This window comes from Podarcis bocagei (assembly GCF_964188305.1).
Source record: "Podarcis bocagei genome assembly, chromosome: 5".
NCBI lineage: Eukaryota > Metazoa > Chordata > Lepidosauria > Squamata > Lacertidae > Podarcis > Podarcis bocagei.
The window spans coordinates 43,372,894-43,387,909 of NC_138129.1; the positions used below are offsets into that span (position 1 = coordinate 43,372,894).

General features: G+C 42.9%; 1 protein-coding gene across 1 annotated transcript in view; it reads left to right on the top strand.

Moving 5' to 3' along the window:
* Nucleotides 1-1,677: 1,677 nt before the first annotated feature.
* The window catches only part of DSTYK (dual serine/threonine and tyrosine protein kinase), a 38,361-nt gene continuing 25,022 nt past the window's right edge, over nucleotides 1,678-15,016 (top strand). Inside the window, exons 1-2 of the mRNA XM_081195667.1 lie at nucleotides 1,678-2,141; nucleotides 13,961-14,349. Of these exons, the coding sequence (XP_081051793.1) occupies nucleotides 1,838-2,141; nucleotides 13,961-14,349 (693 nt within the window). The 5' untranslated portion in view covers nucleotides 1,678-1,837. The remainder of the gene's footprint in view (nucleotides 2,142-13,960; nucleotides 14,350-15,016) is intronic.

Genomic DNA, 15,016 nt, shown 5'->3' on the forward strand with positions numbered 1-15,016 from the left:
TGATCCCTAATTATAAGCTTTAAAATGTAAGAAGTATTTTGCTGTAAGAACTTTGGAGATAGAACATTCAAGCCCACCACATTACACAGATCCCCAGGCAAACAGAAAAATAACTCTCCACATTAAATGAAGGTTAGTATTGTTATGAGTTTGGGCAGGGGTCAGTTTGGATGGAACCCTGGGTCCTTTTCCAGAACTGACAATCCTGTATCTGTGAGGATTGACTGGATAAGGAGAAGCTTTCCAAGCCAGTTCCTTTGTCAAGGTAATGGCTTTGGCTGGCCAGTTAAGTACCACAATGAAAACTTCAGAAGACAAGTCGTATTAAGTCTGTTGCAGCAAAAGATGAAAGAGCCCAGAAAAGATTATGTCACAACAAATATGTTATTCTTCAAGATGTCACAAGATGTCTTGTTTCTCTTTCTAGGAGCAACTCTAGATGTTTCCTCTAGGTGTTTCCTGCTTGGCACGGGGTTGGACTCGATGGCCCTTGTGGTCTATTCCAACTCTATGATTCTATGATTCTAAAGGGAAGGTTACTGCTGCAATCCTAATATCGCATACCTGGGCGTAAACTCCTTTGAATTCAGCAGGATATACTTTCAAGCAATTATGGTTAGCTTTGCTCTGCACGGAAAGGTTTGTTCTCCTCATGGAGGGAAATTCCTTTGATCATGGGTAGGCAAACTAAGGCCCAGGGGCCGGATCTGGCCCAATTGCCTTCTAAATCCTGCCCGCAGACGGTCCCGGAATCTGTGTGCTTTTACATGAGTGGAATGTGTCCTTTTATTTAAAATGCACCTCTGGGTTATTTGTGGGGCATAGGAATTTGTTCATCCTTTCCCCCCAAAATATAGTCCGCCCCCCCCCACAAGGTCTGAGAGACAGTGGACCGGTCCCCTGCTGAAAAGGTTTGCTGACCCCTGGTCTTAGATTGTAGGTTTGGTGTTTTTTTTTAGCATTTACTGTAACAAGCGAAGTGTTTCTAAAACCAGCCCAAAGTAGTATCTTGTAGCTTCAAACGTTACTTTTTCAACATTCCTATTCAGTATTCCCCCCTCCCCCATATATGCTATTTGCATTTAACTGGAGGCATTGCCAACCCTGCAAGCCCACCGTCTGGGGTGGATTTAGGTTTGATGAGGCCCTAAGCTACTGAAGGCAATAGGGACCTTTATATGTCCAGCTGTCCTTTGTCAACAACAAATTGTCCCTTTTTGTGTTGAATATATGGTAATTTATGGACCTAATAGGTATCTAAAGCCATTTGCCACTGTTGCTGTATGCAGGTTTTGTTTTATTCGTTCTTTATCTTATATTTTGGAAATGTACACCCAGATTTCCCCCCCCCCCTCCTTTAATTCCCGCTCTCCCTCCGGAGAGTGGGGCCTAAGCTATACTGTAGCTTGTTTAGCTTATACGTAAATCCGGCACTGATCCTATGACTTGTAAACTGAAGTGGGGAGTCTCCCGGCAGAAGACTACAAATCCCAGAGTGCCTTTCGGAAAGGCCCTCACCCGCCCTCTCCCCGCCCTCCAAGAGGGTGCAGTTCCGCTCGCTACTCCGCAACCAGAGGGAAGCGGCGACTACATCCCCCACAGTGCAAGGCGAGCCAGCGCGCGGAATGGGGTCCGCCCCCGGCCGCCGCCGCCGCCGCCTCCCCGCCAGAGCGCCCGGATAAAGGTTCCGTTCCGTGCGCAGTGCGGCTCGGTGCGACGCTGCTGGCAGAGGAGGAGGCCGAGTCCGTGGCCCAGGCGGCGCCAGAACAGCCTGGCATCCCCCGAGTCGCCGCCGTGGTGGGGGGAGAGCTCTGAGGCGGACGCCGCCGCGGGCGAGATGTCGGGGGGAACGGGAGGCCCCTCGACCCGGGGCTCCGGCGGCGGCGGAGGGTTGAGCCGCGAGCTGTGCCGCGCCTTCGGCCATTACAACCGGCACCTGGCGCGGCTGCAGCACAACCTGCGCGAGACGAAGAAGTTCTTCCGCGACATCAAGTACTCCCAGGGCCCCGGCGCTGCCTCTGCTGCCGCCGCCGCCGCCGCCTCTACCCCTGGGCCGGCCGGGGAGGAGCCGCGGCCTCAGCAGGAGCAGCCCTCCCCAGATGTCTGTGCCCCTGTTGGTGAGGGCCCCTCGCTGCAGGCCGGTAAGGAGCTCGGGAGGGGAGTGGGGGGGGGGGGCGTCGTATCGGGGGAACCGGGCGGGTCGGTGGGAGGAGGAGCTTCCGCATCTTATGTTGGGTCTCTGCCCAAATCGCAGGGATATTCCTCTCCCTTTAAAAAAAAAAAATGCATCAAGGGAAACTCCAACCGGTGTGGCTTCTTCCATCACAGAAGCGGTGTGGGAATGGCACTCAGTGGGTGGAATTCCCCCCTCTTGGGCAGCCCTTGCAGTGTTGTCTTGTGCATCTGCACTCCCAAGTAACTCTGGCTGAGTTCGCCAAGGTGCTAGAGCTGCAGGGCTGGGAGAAAGCCCCGTTAAATTCAGTAGAACTTGCTTTGGAGTACACATGGTTAGGACTGTACTGTTGTTGCGCCCCCCCCCCCCCCAGTAAGGCCCCATCCGCCCCATACAGCTAAAGCACATTTATACCACTTTAGCTATCATGGCTCTCCCCCTACCCCCCAGAAAAGAATACTGGAAATTGTAATTTACCCCTCACAGAACTACCATGTCCTCGAAGAACCCTTAACAAACTACTGTTCTTAGGATTACTTAATGGGGGGGGGGAGGACAGTGAAAGTGGTATAAGACTGCTTAAAATGTGTGGTGTGGATTAACAGAAGATTGACAGCAGCGAGAGGCCTGCTGGGGCAGAGCTGGAGAACTTGTGGCTGCCCAGATGTTGCCGGGACTGCAAGTCCTATAATCTGTGACCACATGCTATGCTCATGGTTCTGGATCTGGCATCCATGTCTGTGGGTGACTGCAAGGTATGTGGAGGGGATCCTGGCTTTTCCAGAGGGAGTGGGAAAAGGCAATTGAGAGGCCTTCAGGTAGCCAAGATGAAGAGGGAGGTAGCCGAGAAAAAAGGTGATTATTCAGGAGTAATTATAGGAATCTTTGAAGGTTGAAGGAACTAGTGGTTGACAGGTGGCTGCTGTTTGAAGCTGCCCAGAACCCAAGAAGAATTCTGCTATGCACAAACAAATGACATTGGCTGCCCTTTAAGTGTTTGGCATGCTGGCTTTGAATAAGAATTTGGTATGGCACTGTTGCCACCCCCATATATGCCTTTTGGATTGAAGATTACCATCAGTGACTGCTTTTATTTGCTCACTTGTGTTAGGCTCTGCCTATACTCTACCAAAATGTAAGAATTTTATGTAAGGTAAGCTACAAACTAACATAGTCCCCCCCACCAAACAAACTCCAGGATGGATAGCAGAGAGAAGTTGCTTCTGAGACAGGTTTATTGGAGCATGAGTCATTGTGGTCAGCAGCCTCCTGTACTGTACGTCTAAGCAATAGCTTGATGTTTATTATTAGTATTTTAATTTCTCAGTATGCATGTTGGTGTAGCTTGTTGCCCCAACTTCTCCACTGTACTCTGAAATACTGTGATTCTGGTCTCTGTTGGTGGATGAGAAGAAATGCTCCTTGAGATGGAAGGAAACAAATGTTCTGAGGTTGGACTGCATTGAAATATGCTGAATGAAGTAGCAGTGAACTAGAAATGGCATAGATGTGATTGGACGGAATGATCTGGATGGACACTAGAGGTTTGTAAAAGAGTAATGGAATCAAAACTGGTTCTGAGAATGAATAAAGTAAGACAAAAATTAGAATGAGGATCTGAATAGATGTGTGATTGGAATGCATGACCTGCCTCTTCAGGAAACAAGTGGCTCGCTACACAGGCTGTTGCCCCTGAACTTGTAATAAATCTGCACCTAGTTGAAATGTGATTCTTCTTATAGAGACATTGTTTTTAAATGTTTGTCAAAACAATCAGATGTTTGCCGCTTTCTGATTCTGCCCTACAGCTTTAACTTTCTAGGTACATTTCCGCACTCTTTCATTGGGAAGTTTTGTACAAAGTGCATTTCTAAAATATTAGATCAGAAGGAGTTGGCAGAAGCTTTAAGTTGCAATCCTGTTTACACTTGTGAGTAAACCAGCTGTTGATGTGCCAATTAAATAGGGTTGCAAAGAAATTAGATATTTTTGAGCTTTTTCTGAGGAAAATCAGCAAAGACGACACTGACATCGACTGCCCACCCAGTCCACTGACATTGATTTCCCCACCCAGACACTGGTTGAATACTACAGTATTCTGGATGTATCCAGATGTATGGCAACCCTTAAAAAAACTTGTTTCTTTTGTGTATGTCTCTGGATAGTCTATAGTTGGCAGGTTTTGACTGATACTGATATAATACCTGAAATGTTTTATTTACAAATATATAGTAATGGAAATGTAGGTGTCTACTTATGGCTTGGTTCCTTCTGGCTTTGCAGTTGTTAAGAAGCATTAGGGCTGTTTTATACTTAAAATGCTGCTTCCGGATTTCTACCATGCTATGGTTTCTGGGCACCGGCAAGTATGCAGCAGAATAGCATGAATCAGAATTGCACTGTGATACATGATGGCAATTATTTCTGTTATTGAAACACTTTTTTATTTTTGGAGCAGCTGGAATCAAACTCTCAGATATATGCAAGTTCACACATCTAGTCCAGCCCAATGCAATGTAGGAACCACAGCTGAAGCATCCATGACAGATGGCCATCCAGCATCTGTTTAAAAACCTTCCTCTGATCCACTGTCTAACAGCTCTTAACTGTCATGAGGTTCTTTCAGATGTTTAGCCAGAATCTCCTTTCTTGTAACTTGAAGCCATTGGTTCAGGTCTTACTCTCTGGAGCAGCAGAAAACAAGTTTGCGCCATCTTCCATATGACAGTCCTCTGGATATCTGAAGATGGCTGGTATATCACCCCTCAGCCTTTTCTTTTCTAGGCTAAACATATCCAACTCCCTCAACTGTTACTCATAAGTCTTGGTTTCCAGACATTTTATCTCCTTGGTTGCTCTCCTCTGCACACCAGAACTGGATACAGTACTGGTCTGACAAAGACAGAAGAGTGACACTATTAGTTCCCTTGATCTGGACACTATACTTCTGTTGATGCAGTCTATAATAGCATTCTCCCCCCCCCCTTTTTTTTTTTTTGGCTGCTGCTGCATCACACTGCTGACTCATGTTAAGCGTGTGGTCTACTAAGACCCCTAGATCCTTTTCACATGTACTACTGGCAAACCAGGTGTTCCCCATCTTATTTTTGTGCAGCTAGTTCTTCCTGCCTAAGTATAGAACTTTAAATTTGTCCCTATTGAACTTTAAGGTAATATAGAATCCTGATTCCATCTTCTGAGGTATTAGCTACCCCTCCTAGTCTGTTGTCGTCTGCATGTTTGCTTAGCATCCTATCTGCTCCTTCATCCAAATCATTTATAAAGATGTTGAATAACACTGGACCCAGGACAGAACCCTGTGGCACCACACTTGTCACTTTTATCCAGGATGATGAGAAACCATTGGTGAGCACTCTTTGGGTTCAGTCAGTCAATCAGCTACAAATTCACCTAACAGTAACATCATCTAGCCCACAGTTTACCAGCTTCTCCTCACAACTATCACTTTGTCAAAAGCCTTAATGAAAGCAAGATATGCTCCATCCACAGTATTCCTCTGATACACCAAGCTTGTAACTCTATAAAAATAAGAAAAGAAATAAGATTTGTGCGGTATGACTTCTTTTTCAGAAACCTATGCTGGCTCTTAGTAATCACAGTATGCTTTTCTAAGTACTACTCAAAGAGTGGCTGTTTAATTTTTTGTTCTAATATCTTTCCTAGTATTGATGACCGCTTGGTACTTGCAGGGGTCCTCTTCCTCCCACCTGCCTTTTTAAAGATGTAGAAAACATTTGCCTGCCTCCAATTGGCAAAAACTCCAGTACTGCAGTTAGCATACGTTCAGTGTTCTAATGAATGCATGAAACGGACAATATTCTGTGGAAAAATAAAGCACAAGAAAAATTCCTGCCTCATAAACTTCGGCGCTTTCTGAACAAAACAGGAACAAGGCATGGGCTGAAGACACTCCCTCCTTGCCATTTGTGTTTTGAGGTGGTGATTTATATAGGATATGGACAAACAGTACTTATCTGATTCTGTTGTAACCAGAGACCTTGGAAGATAATTGCTGTGGGATTTTTTTGGGGGGTGGGGGAACACATAAGCCCAAAGGTTGTTTCTTTAGTGGATTGTCTGAACCAAGTTACAGAGGATGGCTTCATAGAATACATTTCTTCTTGCTTGACTTTGGTGAGAAAACATATACATAACTCTGCATAAAAATTATGCACATGATTGGAAACTAAGTCATGTGTTCATGTTACAAGATAGGCAAATGATAATTTCACACATTATTTACGTGGTACCGGTAAATCTTATCAGGGAGCTGTTCTTAAGGTATTTGATTTGGAAAACCAGGCGCAGCATTTGGGTGATTCATAACATGAAAAGGACCAGGTTTGCAATGTTTAATTATCAGTGTGATTAATCTTTAAACATAGCCCCAGAGTAAATGGTGGAGCAGATGAACAATGACTTGATTTGGGATACTTATAGAAACTGCTGCCATGTAGGATGCATAGATAAAAAATATTTTTACATAATTTGCTTTCAGTTATTACAACTATTGGTTCTTGCTTTAGGAGGAAAGTACAAGAAGGCTTAGCTGGATTTTCACCAATCCAGGCTGGTCTCTATGGAGCTTTCATTGGGTTTTCAACAAAATAAACACTAATAACAAACAAACAGTACAGATCTCATGTTTAGTTATTTTTATAACTCATCTCAATGTATTATTATAAGGAAATGTCATACTCAGATGGCACTGATTTCTAAAAGAAACATAATCTTTGGTTAGAATGTAAATTTTGTTTTCTTACGTTTTCTCAAAATGCACTAAGGCCTCCTTCAGTGAGGTTCTACAAATGTAAATAGAGTAAAATCTTATCAGTTGGCTAAATCTAAATAATCAGCTAAAAAGCACTTACTTGCTTTATTGTCTTATAAATTTAACATTAAATCAAGATACATTCAGGCAATGCAATGCAAAAATCTAGATGCTGGGTTTTAAAAGGAGTAAAATAATAAAATTAAGTGAAGTTTCTAAAACAGAGATGCTTTGGGACAAAGGAAACCTCTGGGCAAGGATTCAAAATTAGAAAATTAAGCCCCAAACCAATAATAGTAATTGGGAGCTCTTGAAGCTCAAAACCAGTTCAGTATATTAGAATCCACTCAAAACTAGTAACAATGATCAAATAGAATTCTTCTCATGCTTGAACATCTCTGCTAGTAGAATATCTATATATGTTCAGTGTGTGCTGAAATTCTTTTCTTTCATATGACATATGGATGGAGTTAGTGGTGCAAAGACTGCAAAGTCTGATAGTGGTATAGACTGCAAAGTCTATACTTCTTGTTGTTGTTGTTTAGTCATGTCCCACTCTTTGTGACCCCATGGACCAGAGCACGCCAGGCACTCCTGTCTTCAAAAAAGTCTATACTATCAGACTGCAAAGTCTGATAGTGGTATAGGGAGTATACTATGACAATATCCTGGATTGTGAATTAGCATGCACATGCTCTGCTGTGTCTTGATTAACAAAGTCCCAAATGGTACAGAGCCTGTTCTCGAAATGCAGTCCTTTCTGTGGCTTTAAGCATTTTGTTTGTAAGCCACCTTATCCCAAAAGGTCAGGGCTGTTTGTAAGCCATCCTCTCTTAAGGTCAGTGTTAGCAACAAACAAACAAAAATCCCATAACCACCATACCTGCTGTCTGCAGTGGCCTGTTGAATGTTTGCAGGGCTAGCCTACAGCTTTTGGCTCTATATACACCCCATTTCCCCCTATTTGACTTCTAATCTTGGCAAAGTTTAATGATCCACACCCTTGGTACAGTGAAATTCTATGGTGAAGAAAACAAGGTTGTGCCGAAAGTTCTTATTCAAGTGGAAACTTACGTAAGTGTTGTGAGTAGAAATAGTATGTGAAGTTGTAATATACTAATAGTAACATATTTCAATAATGCTTAAGTTTGAATATCACACTAGTGAAGGTTTTCTTTTCCCTGAATAAACTTATTCTCATGAACTGAGCCTTAACCCTAGATTATGATTCCTGGGAGCTGAACTGTGAAACATTGCCCATGTAATGTGCAAACCTAATTGAGAACCCACATGTTTTCCTCTGGGATTTGTTGTGATTTTTCTTTTACCCCTTTCAATTATCAGGTAGAGTTCCCCCGCCCACAAAAAGCTCCCTCTAACTTTCTTGAAAAGGTGTTTCAGTTTTTTGTTCTAAACTCTTTGCTGTCATCTCTTCTCAAGTTTGTAACCTTCCTCTGATTTCAACAGCTTTTTCCTATAGTCTTTGCATAATGAGGACAGGGACAGGACTTGAACCTTGCTATCCATGTTATCTAACAATCCATTGCTAGATGTGTGAACCATTAAGGCACCACCCCATTCTCTGCATATTTGGTTATACTTGTGCAAGTGCCTTAGTACTGGCCAGGTTGATTCTTGATGGATATATTGGTGAATCATTAAAGGGACCTGTGAAGTTGCACTGTTGAACTAGAGAAACTTTATATGATCACATTTGACAAGCAATTGTAACGATGAAGAAATTTGCACTCTGGTTTTTTTCAGCAGTGGAGGAAAAAACAACACCACCCTTGTCTCAAAACAAGAAGCAGTTGCTATTGTTGGCCATCCTGAAAGAGGCAGCAACCTTATACCAGTCTTGACTCTGCCTTCCTTGAGAGAGCATGTTTAATCTTAGACCTCTATGTTGTACTCCTGTGGGGGTAGTCTGTGTCACCATTAAGAAAAAGAGGTAGAAATAAGCCAAGATATATGTGGACTGTTTCTGGATAAAGTAACTTTTCTTTAAATTTTCAGAGTTGTTAACCTAGTTCAAGGTTTTCATATGAATTAGCCCGATGTTTAACTGAAAATCAATCACAGTCAGTCCATCATTTGAAAAGCAAGACTTTGGAGCCACCTTGCCCCAAAATGGCAACTGACATTCTGTTTTGGTGACTGAAACATAGGTTTAAGGAGCCATTTGGCACCTAGCTTATATATCTGCGCTTCTAACACTGGTCAAGAGGAAGCAGTGGGTAGCTGGCATTTTCTCTGACTCACTGTGGCCTTAGTGAGGCAGGGTCAGTTGTGCACCTTGTGCTTGGGGCAGAAGTGATGCATATGTCCTGATTGGCACTGCATGACACAGTGGAGAGCAGCGTAGTACCTTAGGCTCAGTTGACTGTAAAATGGGGTGAAGCACCAGATACAGAGAGATCTCTCCCCCACCCCCATTTGCTCAGTGGTAGTATGACTGCATGGTGGTATGAGAAACTGCAGCCACACTGATGTTTCTCCTGCAATCCCCTCAGCAGGGGCCACGGGGCTAAAAGGCATAGCGATCGACCTCTACCTAAATGACCTCTTGGTTGGCTCAGGAAGCATTTGTATATGATCAGACATGCAAAGAGCCCCCTCAGACCCACACAGCACATTCAGCCTTTTGATAATCACCAAGATGTGGCAAGATAGTTCCATCAAGGAAGCAGGATACCCGATGCCTGGGTCGCACTCAGAGAGCGCAAGGCTCTTCTCCAAGTTTCTAGGTGGAGCTGGCTTACATTCAGGACCCATGATCGCACTTCATGGATCCATTATCACTACATTAGATTTTAACTTCAGAAATATTCTAACTAGGTCCTTTCAGTGGTGGCTTTTTCCTTATCAGATCTTATTTCCAAAGTGCTCTATCTTATGTGAACATGCTCTACTTGTTGTAACGTGATGTAAATTATTCCTCTGTGCTGCTCATATAGTTATTTTGAGATCAGTTACCTAGTTTCTTCTTGGGAAAAGCAGACCCTTTGCGCACTTCTGAAGTGCTGATCACATGTTTTCTCAACTGATGCAAAATGGTTCCTTCAACTAATCCTTTTAGTGTAAGAATTCTTGTTTGTTGACAGCTGGGCACAACAAAAAGTCATTTTCTTAACTGCTGAATTGAGGCTAGTTCTTCAGTTGAGTAGCTTTGGAGTTATTTAGCCTGTTAGTACGTTAGCAATGGATATGAAAATATTAATATAAGTTTTAATCACTATTCTCTGTCTGTGCTGTTGGTCTTTAGCAGAGATGCCCACAGGATTTCCTGGGCCCAGAACATTGTATGTGGATTGACTCCCCTATCCCCACCCCACAACCTGTTGTCAAGAACTGATGTTTTTGCACATGCATTTACTATTAAAATCTGTTTTAAAATAAATTACAGTTATAGGAATAGGGTGGATACTATTGCAAAGATGAAAGTGGGAGAGCAGGGAGGATAATACACATAACCTTGAGCTCTTGAGTGAGAAAGCAAGATACAAATATATAATGTCACTCACAGCAGCACCACAGGACCCTTCCCCCCTGCCCCTGGCAACAGACTAACATGGCTACCCCTCTGGAAATGGATACTTAACAGGCAGTTAAAATATTCATGAAGGATATTAATTAGTGGCAGTCAACCATCTGTCTAGAGACTTATCCATTGGCAGCATCAGGACTATACATGCAGTCAACAAAAATATACTTGCTGTGTAGTCAGACTGGATTACATGTTGCAGCATAGAAGGTTTCTTGCTGCAATGCAGCTTCTGTTTGCCCAGGCATTTTCAGCCAATATCCTTGAACCTATTCTGTGACCCTGAAGATAGAATTCTGACTAGGGTTGAGGTGGGCATTTGACTTGAGCAAACATTGGTCAAATAATGGTCCAGTATTTTATATTTTTATTATAAAAATATTCCAGTAGTCAGTATTGGATATACATGTTGAGTGCAAAACCAAATTGTTTTACAATAATGATTAATGAGTGGAAGTACTACTTAAAAATTGTTGCAGGTAAGGTTTTTTATAAATATAAACAAGTCACTGAATAGTAGTTTGGCTTTATTCCTGGAAAGTTAGGGTCAGCCTACAGTTAATACACTTTTAAAAAGAGAGAGAGGGAGAGAAAAAATAAAAAATAAACCAAGTAACTTGTACATCCAGAATTCAATGTTAAGTAGGCAGCAGGCCAATTGTTCATTTCCTTTGTGTCACCTTAAACCGGTTTTTCACCTCCATCATCAAATTTCTCATCTTGTATGTCTCTCACTGTTAGCGAATGGCATAGTAAAAAAAATAATCCAATTTTTTAAAGAAGTAAACTTCTACCTACACAGTGGCATTCTGAACTTGATCGAGCACTTGCGGTATTCTTCAACAGGTGAATAAGCAATCAACTGGCAATATTTGTCTGATCAATTACCTAGTGTACCCATCCTAGACTGGGAAAAAGGTAAATGAAGCTATGACCTGTCTAGAAGAAAAAGTTCACATACCAGCTGAATATTCACAGGGTCTAAAGCTATATGTACCTTACTTCATCTTCATTTTTAATGTTGATTTTTCAGGTTTTGCAGAAAACGATCTTGCCTTGCTGAGGGTGTGACTGGGGGCCCTGTTGTCTTAAATGATTTTCAGCAGGGCTCTTTCTGCCACTAAACCATTTTTTCTACTGTACTTCTCTTCCCTTGCATACAAGACACTACTGTGAAGCAGTTTGGCAGTTGACTTGGAACAGAATCGCTCTATGTTGGCTGGGTGGAATAAAACACACAAGCTGTTCTCTTTTTCTGTTCTTCATAATTTTTGTACCAAATACCTTTTGGAAAATGTTATGCTTAGGTCAAGAACGTAGTGCAGCATGAGTGAAACCCCCTTTTAAAGGCACTGAACATAAAGTTTCTTTTAATATGGACAACTTCACTGAACCTGTGACAGAGTTACTGCCATGCTGGCTACTTGAAATGAGGACAGGTGATGGGGATGGCAGCTTTTCCTGTTTTCCCTCCTAGCTTTTCTCCCCATACCTACCTACCTGCCTACCTACCTGCCGTGACTGAAATGAGAGGGAATTAACCATGCTATCTCCAGGGCTGGTATAGTTTGGGGACCTGTTGGGAGGGGCATACTGGAGTAATAATGGGCCTTAGGATCCCGAAGACCCATGGACTGCTGATAGTTCATCAACTGCAGTGGAGCTTTCTTTTTCTACATCAGGGAACTCCAGAGATAGAGTTCTGCAGGCTACTATGGCTGCTCAGCCACGCCCAGGGAGCATAGGGTTGCTCCTTAAATTTAAATATTGAAAACACTTTTATCCCATTCTTCAGCTAAAAATACTTCCAGAGCAGCTTTATCAGTTCTAATAAAGTTTTAAAGGGCTAAGAAAAAGGGATTAGGAGGGAGAAAGAAGGGGGAAAAGCACATTGGGCACTATTTATTAGTCAAATCAGGCATAGGGAACCTTTGATGCCACTCGGTGCTACTCAACTACTATTCCCATCAGCCCTAGCAAACATGCCCAGTGGCCGAGGATTATGAGAGTTATACTTAAGCAATATTCAGAAAGCCCAAGGTTTCCCACACCTGAGTTAAGTGGTCAACAAATAATAGTAGTAAAATATGAGAACTTCAAGCTTTCTAAAAGGAGCTGTACTTAAAGGTGTAAGGCTCCTGTCATAAATACCCTTTAAGATGGAAATAAGAGACCACTGTATTTTTAAAATTCTTGTTGGCATCTTTGAGGAGTATACATAGTACAATGAGACAGTGATATACAAAGGTGAGCTGTTTGTGTTGGACAAGTAAACACTGGAATTCATAGACATAGTGTGTCACAAATGGAGATAAGGTCTAGGCAGGTTTTCAGTGATATCTTATTCTACAGTTTTCTGATTATTATAAGGCAGACCACTTGGGTTATTATGGGTAAAAAAAAGGTAAAGGACCCCTGACGGTCAAGTCCAGTCTCGAACAACTCTGGTGTTACGGCGCTCATCTCGCTTTATTGGCTGAGGGAGCTGGCTTTTGTCCACAGACAGTTTTCCAGGTCATGTGGCCAGCATGACTAAGCCGTTTCTGGCGAAACCAGGGCAGCGCACGGAAATGCCATTTAGCTTCCCGCCGTGCTTTCGAACTGCTAGTTTGGCAGGAGCTGGGACCGAGCAACAGGAGCTCACCCCGTTGTGGGGATTCGAACCGCAACCTTCCAATTGGCAAGCCCTAGGCTCAGTGCTTTAGACTACAGAGCCACCCACGTATGTCGTACTTATTTTAAAAAGCCACCTGTATATATGTTATACTAGTAGAAAACCAAATCACTAACCTACAATTTACCCTAGTGTTTATGCAAAGAACACAAAATACATCCTCACCCCATACAGTAATATTGCATATTCAACAATATATGAAAGAAAAAGTGCAGATATACATTATCTTGAACATTATATTTCTAATCAAGGAAATCATTTTCCCCAAATTATGTTCCTCCTTTCATCTTTCCATCTTTCTTTAGTAAGTTGAGACATACCAGGCCATTGACCATATCTTCCTGACCTTCCACAATAGCCATCATTTTTCATTTAAACCTTGGGTTGATAACTTCATTTTGTAGTACTGCATTGATATGGGATGTATGTGGAATGGATACTTGCTGAACTTCTTCCTGCCATGTTGCAAATTAAAGGCTTCTGATTCTTGGTGACAAACTGCATTGCTTCTTCTGTCCCTGTTGCCTAAATTTTCATCTGGGCTGGGAATGCGGGAAGAAGGTAAACTTGGTTCCTAGAATGAGTGACCATTGCTCCATATTCAGTCCTCTTTGTGATACCATCAGTCTTAGCTGCCCACTCCTGTGCAAAAATATTTTTCAAGTCAGAGTTTGGAATGTCTCATTCTGTACTGACATAGAACTATGGAATCCTTTTGAAGCTCCATAGGTCACTTCAGAATATAATTGCTAATAACTTCTTTTTTGCCTTTTTTAGGGCAGCTGAGCTCTATTGCCTTTCCCCGGCGTGAAGAGGAGTATCTCCAGCTGACAGTAAGCTGTCACCCATGCCTTTTAATCTTTGGTCAGAACTGCAATGCCAAATGTCAGTTAGTCAACATGCTTTTGGGTGAGAGACTGCTACCGACCTCCAAAGTTAGCAGTGAGGAGAACTGTAAGAGGCGTCGAATTCGCTTCACACATGGAAGACATACACGGATTAGTTTGGCTCTTCCAGGACAGTATGAATTGGTTCACAACTTGGCAGCTCATCAAGGCAGATGGGAAACGATACCAGAAGAGGACTTAGAAATTCACTGCGATAATGAAGATCTCGCACACCAGATTGCAGAGCTGGAGGTTACACTGAATCACACTTTATTACAGGTACTGACGAGATCCAGTGTGTATGTACTTGCCCTGCCCTGTATAAACTTAATGAGAAAGGGAGCGTTGGCATGAAGCATTTTAATGAATATTTTGCACCTACGTTTAGTTGAGTAAATTCTACATAAAAACTAGAGGAGTCCTAGAACTAGAACAGAGTTTGTCTGCATTCCTAAAGACTTCTGAGGGCGGATACCACATGTTCTGCCTCAACCCAGTGGTTCTTGTTTGAAGTCTGGCTGCTGCTGTGGAAGATTGAGGGGCGGAGGGTGCAGTTTGCAGCAGTGAAGCTTTAACTCTTCCCCTGACTGCTGATTTTGCCCATACTCATTTGCTTTTCCTGCAGCCCAGGTGCCGGACCTGTGATTGTATAAACTTGCTTAGATTTCTGCAAAGTATCTGAGTGTGTAGACAGACATGGTAATAAAGCACAGTGCTTACAGTGGCACCTTGGGCCGTGTGTCGAACCCAGCTTCCTCCTGGCTTTGAATCTGAAATGACAGTCATATGTACCTGTGAAAAAAGTGCTGATGGTTTATGCTCCTCTGTCCTCCATCTAGGAGTGGGGTGGGGGGGCTCTATTATGCAAAACCTGCTCCAGAGATTGTGGGAGGATTCTTGGTAGCATAGGGCCAACCCATACACAGCCAGATACCCTGAAGAAGGG